Genomic DNA, 12,062 nt, shown 5'->3' on the forward strand with positions numbered 1-12,062 from the left:
AAATCTACCTCCGGTTCAAAGCAAGTTTCCCCAAAGACCCCAACAAATCTTCAACAATCACAACCTGCAAGCCACTCGACGGTAAACCACAATGGACGTCATTCACCACAGGGAATACCATGTCCGCGATCTGCCTACCAGATCTGTCACTCTCTTTCCCACCAGGGCCCAAGTTGTCCGAGAGGTCAAGAATCTCCCACTGAAGGTGAGTTTTCATCATGGGAATGCTAGGTCGGGAAATGAAACTAAAACATTGCCAGCCTGGAACCAATGAGATCACGATCATAGGTCTCACGCCCACTGTGGATGAGTCTACGATAAAGGTTGACGGAACTGGCTCTGCCGTAATCACTGACATTGCGGTGGATTTGCTTCCCAACCGCGACATTTTCGAAGATATATACCCGGATTCGGACGATGACGTGCCAGACCCCGAATCTGAGGATGAAGAAAGCGCAGACGGCATGTCCGAGTCACCGGAGCTGGGTTCTTTGCGTTCTAGGATACGCCAGCTGCGGAGCGAGGAGCGCAGCGCGAAGGAAGCCGTCGATAGCGCTGCCAGCCGGCTCAAAATCCTCGACGCCCACGGAAACTCACTTGATCGCAAGGAAAGCATCGACATTGCCGAAAGCATCGAAACCTATCGGGCTGAACGAGAGAGGATTTTCGGAGACCACATGGCAGGAGTGGCTCGTGGCCGGGCCAATACGGAGCGGTTGAGTGCTTCTCTGAAGGAGGAAAGTCGGCTTGTCAAGCAGCAGAAAAAAGAGGCGGCTGAAGCCGCCAAGGGGAGAGGAAAGGCGCGGAAAGACAAGGCCAGAAGGAAGTATAAGGATGCAAAGAGGAGAGAAGAAAGGCAGAGGGAAAGGCAGCGTGTTCGAAAGGAACGCGAGAGCTTCTGGCCGAAGCTGTGCTACTCCGTTCGGGTAACCCTCGAAGCGGCCGTCCTTACTCCCGCGTCCTCTCGCCGGACGTCGATTTCCAGCGACACTGTCCAGGCTTCCGCCGCAACGTCGGGCAAGGCGACCGAGGTGGGGGACCTGAAGTGCGACCTGACCCTCTCGTACGTCACGTCTTCCGCATCCTGGACCCCGAGCTACGATCTCCAGCTCTTCACGACGAACAACACCGGCACGCTTTGCTACGACGCCCGCATCACGAACGAGACCTCCGAGACGTGGAGCAACTGCAAGGTCGTCCTCTCCACATCCCAGGCCATGTTCTCCGGGCTCGAGAACAGCATTCCGACGCTGAAGCCTTGGAACATCAAGCTGGCTCCCAAAGATGGGCATGGCATTCTCGACAGCCTTGAAGAGCGCCAGCAGCGGAAGGGCTGGTGGAACGTCCAGAAGAGAACGACACACATCCCGAAGCCTCGCTCTCACCTGTTCGGAGTCGAAAACTCGGGCTCTCCCGCCTCGTCAGAGGCCCTCCGCCCGTATCAGGAGGGTCTGATGGTTCTCGAACAGCAGAACAAGGGCCGACTCCTCCTACAAAGGGCTCCACAGCATGGTTTGCAAAGCCAAGTGCAAATGCAACAGCAACAGATGCAACAGCAACAGATGCAACAGCAACAGATGCAACAGCAACAGATGCAGATTCATCCGACCCAATTAGCACAAGCGGCGGCGGCAAGACGACTATCGGCTACTACCAAAGGCTTCGAGGAACACGAGGGAGACTCACTGGACCTGTCCGCGTGGCTGGGCCAGGACGAGAACGTCGACTTCCAAGAGTCGACGGTGGAAGAGACGGGTTTCACCACAACATATGACCTCCCCGGCACCAAGACCCTGCCTCCCCGTCGAACCCCGTCCAAGCAGCGCGTCGCGCGGTTGGGTTTCTCAAACGTCCACTTCAGCCACACCGTCGTCGCCAAGTACAAGCCGGTCGCCTACCTCAAGGCCAAGATCCGCAACAGCAGCCGGCTCACCCTGCTCCGAGGCGAAACCGGCCTCACGCTCGACGGCACGTTCCTGGGCCGCGCGCAGCTGCCCCGCTGCAGCGACGGCGACATGTTCACGCTCGGCCTGGGCGTCGACCCGGCGATCAAGGTCAACTATCCCAGGGTCGACGTCCAGCGGGCCACCACCGGGCTCTTCTCCAAGGAGGACAGCTCCGTGTACACGCGCAGCATCGTCGTTGCCAACACGCGCGCCGCGGCCGGCAAGCCCGTGTCGCTGCTCGTCCTCGACCAGGTGCCCGTGTCCGAGGACGAGCGGCTCAAGGTCGACGTGCTTGTGCCCAAGGGGCTCGTGGTCAACGGCTCAAGCGTGCCCGCGGGGCTCCCGGCCCGTGAGGGCAAAGACGACGTCAACTGGGGAACGGCGGCAGCTTCGCTGAAGAAGGTGGGACAGGTCAATTGGCAGGTGACGCTCAACGCGGGTAAGGCCGTGAAGCTTGGATTGGAATATGCTGTTGCTCTGCCATCGGGGGACTCGGCTGTCGAGTGTTGAGTAACGTACCAGTTGGGATGGCTGAATAGGGCGTGTCTCAAGCCTCCCCCGCCCGGGCTGTGTGACCGAAATCATTAAGTCCGGTTGTTGATACTGTGGACTTTTATTGTTGATATTATATCCTATTACCAATAATATATATGTTGTAATATAAGCCGTAATTGCGCAGTAGCAATTACAGATCAGCTTTTGTTATTATAGTTATAAGCCTGCTTTACCCTGGACCTCTGTGTGCCTTGACGGCATACGCATAGGCTATATTAGAGACCCCTACAATTCCAAGAGGCCTAGGTTTAAGCACTATTCAGGGTAGTTAAAAACACTACCTATACTTTAGCGAGATGTACCTAATTAGAAGGTAATTAGCAAGAGTGTTCTATATTACTAGCCTTCTAATAAATAGCGTTATAAACCTAGGGGGGTGTGTTATGATATAAGCTATAATTACGCAGTAGTAATTACAGATCCGCTTTTGTCATCACAATATAATATACCATACTCCAGCTAGACACAAACTTATCCCACGCAAACCCTTATCCGGATCCTAACCCACCCCTCGCAAAACTTGCAGCGTCTTGCGGTGGTCGGATTACCTATTATTGAATCAATCTACTCGGCTTACAGTACAATGCACTCATCACTGTTTGTGCGAATGGTCTTACTAAAAGACTTGCTGCTATAGCCCATCCACGATGATCCCTGAATGAGAAGCTTTGATACTGTTGTATGGGTAATTTGTGTTTTATGGGGCAACTCTTCTTTTTTATAGCAGTGCTAGGGGCGTAAGGAACCCGTGTAAGGCGAACATGTGGGGGGATTTCCCTCCCAAACCCATGGTTCTGGGTGCCTTGTTTTTTCCTCCTCTCTGCATGAAACCAAAAAAAAAAAAAAAAAAAAAAAAAAAAAAAAAAGTGTACGACTGCATCGTAAGGTTTTTTTTTTCCAGCGGGCCAACCATAATACTTTATGTCTGCTGCCTCGTCGTTCCGATGTTCTGATGGAGGTCAGCTCCTGGCTTCGTCGCCTCCCGGCTTGAACACTTCGTCGCGTTGGACGCCGGCGGCGACCTTTTGTCCTCGCTGGCACGACGTGATCGGCGGCACGGCCGAGGAAACAGGTTGTTCCGCAGACACATGTGGATCTTCCTGAAATGTTCCCTCTGGTTGTTCTCCTCTGTCAGGTGTCTACTCTCTCTGGGTGTGTTCCTCGAGGGGAGGGGGGGCAAACCACGTACCATGTTGTCTTTGCGGCTGAAGATGCGTCCGCAGTCGGGGTGCGGGCACTTGATGGTCGGCTGGTGAGAGCCCATGTGGCGCTGGTAGTCCTTCTTGGTCGAGAAGCCGACGCCGGCGATGGCGCAGGGCCTCTCGGTGCAGAAGAAGTACTTGTCGTGGCCGCGGAAGTGCTTCCTCAGGTCGCAGGCGCGCACGAAGACGCGGGTCGAACGGCAGCCCTCGTACCGGCAGCGCCAGCTGCCGCTGGAGTCGAGGTAGCCCATCCGGCGGAGGTCCTCGGGCTCCCACGCCTCCTCTTCACGGTCCTCGGCCGGGCTTCGCGACTCCTCTCTCGGGGGGCTCCACGCATCCCAATTCGGCGTGCGCGCCGAGGCAGACGGGACGGAAGACGGGACGGGAGACGCCACCGGTGCCGCCACCGCTGGCGCCGTCGGAACGGTTGGAACCCCTTGAGGCGGCGACGCAAGGGCTTGTGACCTGCCGGTCTCGACTGGGTGGCCGGTCCAGTACTGTGATGTAGAGTCGTGTGTGTTCTCCGCATAGAACAAAGGCTGGTACAGGGAACCAATAGACATGAGGTGGAGCCATTCCTGGTGGGATGTTGGAGTGGGGTAGACTCCATAACCAGATCCTGTTGCCTGTGGCTGAACATTCGGGTATGTGTTGGGGTGGTGGGTAGAACGACAGCGACTATTATGTTGCAAATCTTGTTGGTCCATGACGACTGATATTTCCTCACAAATCGTTCGCGTTGATGGGTTCGTCATGCAGAGGGCAATAATAATGTGATAACAGGGGTGCGTTATGCAGATGTCAGTATGACGGATCAATGTCAACAAGAAAGACGAAAAAAAGAAAAAGAAAAGAAAAAGGTCAGACGGCTCTCAGTCGAGATATTACACTTCCAGGCGGGTCGAAGCAACCGACAGCTGTGATATATATCCACAGGCGACCAACTGGCCGTGGATACTGGGTCGATAATAAGGCCTTAGTATATCCGTACAGCAGTTTGGGTCTCTGTTTCACCTATATTACGTACGAGATCTTCCCCCCTCTAACCCACAACTCACCCCGTATCCACTCAGCCGTTGAAGAAGACGATCCAGTTGCGCTCGGACGAGACCTTCGGCAAGGTGCCACGGGTAACGAGTAACAGCCTCTCGGCAATGGTTTGTCGTCTCGAGGTATCATGCACGCACCCACCCACCGATCCTTTCTGTTCGGCTTCCCGACGAGCCTCCCCCCCCCTCTCCGGAATCTCACAGTTGTATCGCGCTTGGATTCTCCAGTACCATGGGCTAGGCATGATTCGTACCAGGTCAGTGTTCCACCCCCCCCCCCCCCCCCCCCCCCATCTCCCCACGCAGCTACCAATCGTGTTGTTGAGGTGAGAGCTAGGCCCCTGGCTGCCGGTCTTACGGCCCCCGTCGTTTGACGGACACGACGAGTCCGAGTGCGTCCATGTTGCAGTGCTACCGGACGAACGTCTGATGATGCAAGACTTCTGCGATATTGTTGGGCATCTTAAATGTGACTGATCAAGTCTGAAATAAGCTTTCTTGGTTTACGGACTTGACTCCGTAGCGTGGTTGTCCTCAAAGCCGCAGCCTGATGATGGCCCGTGATCACGATCTCGAGATGAGGGATGTAAACAACGCTTGGTGTCTGTGCCTTGCCTTGATCTCCAACTCCTACCAACCCCCGCCCCCAGGAGACATTATAACGGTTCGGAACTTGTTGAACTAGGCGAGATGCCCCGAATGATTCATTGGCACGTGGCACACGATGCGCAGCTCCCGTTCGTCCAAACTGCATCGCAGCTGATACCACTTGTTCGTCGGGCTCTGATCTGTGACGCCTAGCTCATAAGACGAAAACTCTAAGATTTGAGTCCTATGGAGACGAAGCATCTCCCCGTACGGAGACTTTCAGGAAACCAAGAGACTGACGTAGAGGGGGGGGGGGGGGGGGGGGGGGGTACAGGAACAAGAAGATCCTCATTTATTGTTGGGGGAAAACACCCTCCCTGTCATAGCGTGGCTCTATTCCGGTCGGGGCTGAGAGCGACGACGTGATATTGGCCAAAGTCTAATAAGAGGTGGAAGACAACCCATGTTACGCGTGGCCCCCTGAGCAGGTACAAGACGCTCAGGTAGCTTGGCCATTACCATTCATGACGTTGGCTTCTGCATCGACTACATGATGGGAGGCCTTCTTTAGGTTTCGCTCCGGGGCTGACTTGGTCCGTCTGCGGGGACCAACGTGCTTATGAGGCAAGCGAGGTCACATCAACAAGCTAGCTCAAGGCTTTGATATCTGTCTTCCTGATCGCACCGGCTATCTCATTAAAATAAAATAAAAAGGCGTCAAACCCTATCAATGCACTTCAGGCATTATTCACGCCAGGCACGCAGTTACACCCTGGTTTGATTTATGTGAGCTGACACATGCCTTGGAACTTGACCGTTCATCTCTGGCAGATGTCATCCGGTCTCAAGTCCATCCACACCTCTGCATAATGAAGCCTGACGAAATGGGCAACAGGATAGAGGAGGGGTTCTTGTTTAACAAGTGTGTGGGAAATGGATGGATCGCCGGCGGATGTCATGAATCCGTCCCTTCCACTCGAACACCCTTGCGGCTGGAAAAAAAAAAAAGAAAAAAAAAGAAAAAAAAAAGATCTAATACTCCTCCCCTCGGACTCTGAGAGAAACGAAACCGGAAGTGCGAGATTGTCATCAGGTGGAAAAAAAAGTTCTCGGGAGCTGGGTTTGCTTCTGTCGGTCTATCCGCTTGGGACGAAGGGCGCTAGACGAACCCCCCATGTCGATAATAACGGCCGTCTATTATATGGGTGGAGCCCTCCGCCGAAGCAAAAGGGCAGGCCGAACCGGCCTTCAAACAACTCGATAAGCCCTCTGTTCGATGCGCGCGCTCATAAGACTGGTTCCATCCATGACGGATCGTGACGAGAGGCGGTGGGCGCGCCCCGTTTCCCCCCCTTTCTTAGCCAGGCCAGAGGGCCTGTCGGCAGCTGCAGTCTCATCCGATGTCCGGCAACGGCCTTGTGGATCGGGCCCGGCGGGCCTGCCAGGTCCGGGCGCTGGTCGCACCCAACGGGACGCGCATCCTGCTGTTATAAAAGCGGTAAGCAACGCGATTGGGTCCTCCATTCTCAGTAGTTCCACTGGTTGGCCAGGGACCCCTGCTGACAACCACCAATCTTTGGACTGGTGAAGATGCCCCAGTGTGTGCATGTGTGTATTATGTGTGTGTCCTCCATAACACCTGCGGCGCCTTTTTTTACCATATTTCATCAAAACTCCCGAGGGGGCTCTCGCTGTGCTGGTATAGGCAATGGCCTTAAGAACAGGGGGTTGGTCCTGTGGTGGCTGCGAAGTGCCAAGGCCATCAAGGAGGGGGGGGCGGGCAATCCTCGCATTCATCAGCCTGTCTTACAACGGTCGGAGAGAAAAGCTGCGTTCCATGCAAGCCGTGACCCGTTGGAATCGTCGGATGGCCATCGCACGCCCGAGGCTCATCGCGTCGCTGCCATGTTCGAGGCCCTTACTCGTACTCTTCCCTGGTTCCAAAGGCGACACACCGCAGTGGGCCGGTAGCATGCGGTATGCTACAGGTTCCGACAGGAATAAATGCATACAAGGCAATCAATCTGGATCGAATGGCCAAGAAAGAAAAACCTCGGGTACCCCGGCATGTCCCACTTGAAATCGCCTCAGCGCATTGGGGACGCGCGCATGACGCTTCTCGGAATGTGTTTGTGGCGGGTGACATGGCATCGCATGGGCCTGCGGACATGATGCCGTGACGTTACTTGTTGCTACCGTCCACGTCAGAATGAAGGAAGAAGACGGCCATGGAGCACGGGGCCGGCACGTTCGTGCCTTATATGACAAAGTTTATTTTCCAAGTCACGGTGGTTTTTCTTTTCTTTGCAACCGGTCCGTGGTGGGACATAAGCTTCTCGCTCTCTGTCAATTGCCACTACACTCCTCCGGGGTTATAAATGCTGCTTTTGCGGTAGGTATCTTTCCTCTGCACCCTTGAAGGGATAGCATGCTACTTTTTTATGCTTTTCTAGGTTAATCCACCATGCTAACGTTTAGAACCCTAGTGGGGGTGTAATTCCACTGCTTTCGAGCAGGGAGGGTTCGATATGGATGTGGTGGGTGATGTTTGTCACTCCTTTGGACAGCTCAAAGAGAAGATCGGACAACAGCAGAATCAACCCCCCATCATGTTGCTCTGGCATAGGCTCTCTCTCCATATGCTATAGGCTTCAGGCTATTGAAAGTCTAAATGGGCTGAGATGCTAACTTGGTGATTTCACGGCGGCGTATCTCAACACCATATCACATAACAAGACGGCCTCCGTCTCATCTCCGTTCACTTCCTCGTATATTTCCTGGCACAGCAAGTCTCCAGACAGCAGCTTGCCGCCTGCTCCCCAACCCCCCTCCCCCACGTCCCAGATCTTTTTTGGGGGCATCCGTACGCCGGACCCGATAGTACTTTGTGACCTCGCGCATCGAAACTTGTCACACCTGCAGGTCGGACCGGACGACGGAATACCTGAGCTCGTCCATACACACGCCATCCTTCACAATGGCCCTCCTCAGCCGCCCCTCGAAGACGAAGCCGCTCTTCTCCAGCACCCTCTGGCTCGCCGCGTTCTCCGAGAACACGCCCGCCCAGACCCTCTCCGCCCCTCCCGACCCCACGCTCATGCCGGAGAACACCCAGCTAACGAACGCGGGCACGAGCTCGGTCATCACGCCCCTGCCCCAGAACTCCTCTCCGATCCAGTACCCAAGCTCGTAGCTGCTCGAGTACACGTCCTCGCCGGGGACGAGGCCGATGCTGCCCATGGCGGTGCCGGAGGTCGGGCACACGACGGCCCAGTTGAAAATGGGCGGGGCCTGGTTCATGGCGATCCAGCCTTCGGAATGGGCGAGGGTGTACGGGTGCGGGAAGCGGTTCCGCAGGTGGGCGAAGACGGCCTTGGAGTCGGCGGCCCGGGCGAGCGCTGGGGCGTCGCTGAGGTGGTATGGCCTGACGAGGCATTTTTCGAGCGTGAGGATCGGGGCCGGAAGGTCTTGCGAAGAAGCCATGGTCGTCGCGCGTGGCGTGGCGTGGCGTGGCGCTCTCGCCCGACGCCGGTCTGGTTTGAAAGAAAGGGTATTTCCTGCCTTGCTGGTGTCGTTGCGATGTCACAAATATGAATTTGGCTGATTGTTCGTGTTATGTTACATGCCAGAGTGACAGTGATAATACCGGGGCGGCGGATCCCGCGGCAAGCGGAGAAAGCGACAACACAATACCACCACCGCCGGGCTGCCGTTTGTGGAATAGCCTGTTTATCCGCTCGCTCCCGGGATGCGTCGTCCAATGACTCTTCGGCGACGGGATGCTCCCTCGACCAGCCATGAGACAGCCGACACGGGAAGCTTGTCGGAGCTCACGTCGTTTCCCGAGCGCTGCTCGAGGGGATCTGCAAGGAGCTTCCCCGGTTACATTGATCGAAACGGTGTTTCTTCCCCGTCAGAGTCGATGCACACGAGCTGCAACGCAATCTCGGCGACCCGGTGGTCTAGCACGACGGACAACCGACCTGGGCTCCCAAGCGTTTCGTTTAGGCTCGCGGGGAGAACGGGTGGGCTCATGAGACTGACAGGCTTGTTTGCCGTGGCGGTACCGAGAAATGCAACTCTTTGGGTCGTGAGCTGCCCGATGCGCGCAGGACAAGGGTTACATTGAAGCCCCTGCCCCTCCCGGAACAGTAGTAGTGGACAGTGGCATTCGGGGAACGAGATACTGCCGCCATTCGAGGATCGTGCGCGTTGTGTCTACCACATCGTGTTTTCGAGCCTCGATAAACCGTAGCGCTCGATCCCTGACCGGTTCACAGCCCCGGCCTCGTCGCGGCGGGCGCAGCACGTCAGTCTATATCCAGTCTTGTCCAGGAATTATAGTGAACACTCGAGGGACAATAACTCAACTACCCCGCAACCGGACATCCCCCACCTTTGGACATCTGAAAATCCCCTCCTTCATCAACACTACTACCTTTTTTAAACTATTACAACATTATCTATTTACATCTAAATAACATAATTTTTTTAGGATACCTTCTTTAACTTATAATAAAGTAATATACTAAAGATAAGCTTTAATAGGCCTTTAATAATATAGTAGATAGTTACTTTATTTACTATACTACTTAGAAATAGGCTATACTATACTAGACACTTTAATACTAATTCTATAAGTAATAAAATAAAAATACTACTTATAACTATATATAGTAATTATCCTAAGCCTAGGAGGATTATTTAGCTAAATAGGTGTAAACCTAGTATACCTTAGGTAATAGACCTACTTATTAATAACTAAAAGGCCTAGTAAAGTATATACTAAGTAATACCTATAATACTTATTAACCTTTAGGTAAAAAATAAATATAATAATTCTTATAATAAAACTTATTAATTAGGACCTATTAATCTAAAGTAATTAATACTTAGTAATAAAGGCTTATTCTTTTAAGGTTATCTAGAGGTTTTTTTAGCTTTTAACTAGTATTTTTATTATCTAAGGAATTTATTTATTTAACTAATAAAATATAGATAAGACTAGTATTATAAAGAGTAAAAGATCTAATAGGCTAATACTAGGCTTTATAGTATTATAGTATATCTAAAAAAAGTAGCTAGAATTCTAGGTATAAATCTTTATTATTAAGTATATAACTACTAATAAAAGGTTCTTATATTTACTAGTTATATATAAAGGTAAATTAGTCTAGGCCTAGTAGTTCTTATTTAACTTATTTAGATATAAAGAATAGTACTTTATATATATAGATAATAGCTAAATAACTAAGAAGACTACCTTTAAGTAGCTAAAGAAGGTCTTTATTTTAGGTATTATACTTAATAAGCTAAAGGTAGCTAGACTACTAGTTCTAAATAAGTATTATAGCTATATATTAATAAACTTTATATAAGAATACTTCTAGAATAATATATATTTACTATATTTACTATTATACTTTTTTATTATTCTCTAGCTACTAGATATATTAGTCTTTAGCCTATTAAAGTACACTTATTAAAGAGAGGTTAAATATTTAGATAACTAGGTTAATAATTTAACTATTATTAGTAAGAGAGTATTTTTAGCCTATTATATAAAGGCTAAAGATATAGCTATAATAGTCTAGAATATTAGAAGTAGCTAAAGGTTAACTAGACTATAGCTAATATATATATAGTAGCTTTTATTTAACCTTATAGTTACTAAGGACTAATAGACTAGCTAGACTAGCTAGCTTAGTAGCTAATAGTAGAATAAAGCTATATTTATTATCTTATAGTTAACCCTTTATTAGTTTACTAAATTATAGTATTAACTATACTAGTTAAACTAGTTAGTAAAAAATAAGTTAAATACCTATACTATTTATTACTTATCTAAAAAGATATAAAAAAAGTATAATAAGTAAGTATTTAGAAATATATTTCTAGAGTAAAAGGTCTACTAGCTAAAAGGTAAGTTAGATAACCTATAGTAATATAAGAGAAAAAAGGTCCCCTTATTACCTAATAGTACCTTTGCTACTATATATGATATCTAGTGGGCGTAAACCCTGGATATTAGTAATATGGATAGTCTAGATGAATCTAGTGTATCTGAATTACCTAGTGAGGCCGGAAGTTGCATATAGGTGGGCGGCAGAGGTGGTGAAATAAGTGGTGATAGTGGTGGTGATGGTGGTGGTGATGATGGGCCGGATGTGGGGGGTAGCCGGAAGTAGGGTAGTTGAGTTAATCGAATAAGACGTTCATAGGTGCATGGTATTTCGGTACAAGACCGAAAAACTAGGTGGCCTGAGCCACTCTATTCAGACAATGCGCAACGCAAGGAATTGACTGCGAAACGGTGCCAGGTTGTTCATTTCACAATTCCCCGAGATTTACTTGACTGACGCTCCCAGCATATGCGCAGAAGAGAGAAGAAGAAGAGGGGGAGGGGGGGAAAAAGAAGAAGAAGAAAAAAAAAAAAAACCAGAAAGAGAGAATAACGAGAAAAAAGAACTGCTTCCAATCGCTGCGAGGATTTGAGCCTCACGCGGGGGTCGAACCCGCAACCTTGAGATTAAGAGTCTCACGCTCTACCGATTGAGCTAGCAAGGCGGCTTGCGGGGGCCGTTATTGATTGGCTGACCGGCCTGCCGGATACGGACCTTGAGAATCGTCGGCCGCACGTCCCGTCCATTCTTCCGCTAGCCGTCTCCGTTCGCGGTGCTCCCCGTCGCGCTCCGGGGCCCGTAACCACGAATGCTCTCCTT

At 51.0% G+C, this 12,062-nt stretch overlaps 3 protein-coding genes and 1 non-coding gene across 4 annotated transcripts; 1 reads left to right on the top strand and 3 right to left on the bottom strand.

Moving 5' to 3' along the window:
- Positions 1 to 91: 91 nt before the first annotated feature.
- On the top strand, positions 92 to 2,456 carry LY79DRAFT_580027 (uncharacterized protein; the record flags this gene model as incomplete). Its single annotated transcript, XM_060560066.1, has 2 exons — positions 92 to 205; positions 261 to 2,456. 2 exons carry the CDS (start codon positions 92 to 94, stop codon positions 2,454 to 2,456), a joined length of 2,310 nt encoding a protein of 769 aa, XP_060413803.1.
- An 888-nt stretch (positions 2,457 to 3,344) lies between these two features.
- On the bottom strand, positions 3,345 to 4,610 carry LY79DRAFT_554965 (uncharacterized protein). The gene is made up of 2 exons (XM_060557893.1): positions 3,691 to 4,610; positions 3,345 to 3,615 (listed from the first exon to the last, which is right to left on the bottom strand). The coding sequence occupies exons 1-2, from the start codon at positions 4,456 to 4,458 to the stop codon at positions 3,421 to 3,423; spliced, it is 963 nt and encodes a 320-aa protein (XP_060413804.1). The 5' UTR covers positions 4,459 to 4,610; the 3' UTR covers positions 3,345 to 3,420.
- A 3,509-nt stretch (positions 4,611 to 8,119) lies between these two features.
- LY79DRAFT_221269 (acetyltransferase) lies at positions 8,120 to 9,011 on the bottom strand. Its single transcript, XM_060551605.1, has one exon. It carries the CDS (start codon positions 8,821 to 8,823, stop codon positions 8,251 to 8,253), a length of 573 nt encoding a protein of 190 aa, XP_060413805.1. The 5' UTR covers positions 8,824 to 9,011; the 3' UTR covers positions 8,120 to 8,250.
- A 2,823-nt stretch (positions 9,012 to 11,834) lies between these two features.
- On the bottom strand, positions 11,835 to 11,907 carry LY79DRAFT_t137. The gene has a single exon. It is a non-coding gene; the product is annotated as a tRNA-Lys (tRNA).
- Between the last annotated feature and the right edge of the window lie 155 nt (positions 11,908 to 12,062).

Source organism: Colletotrichum navitas, assembly GCF_030913465.1.
Source record: "Colletotrichum navitas strain CBS 125086 chromosome Unknown LY79scaffold_32, whole genome shotgun sequence".
Lineage (NCBI taxonomy): Eukaryota > Fungi > Ascomycota > Sordariomycetes > Glomerellales > Glomerellaceae > Colletotrichum > Colletotrichum navitas.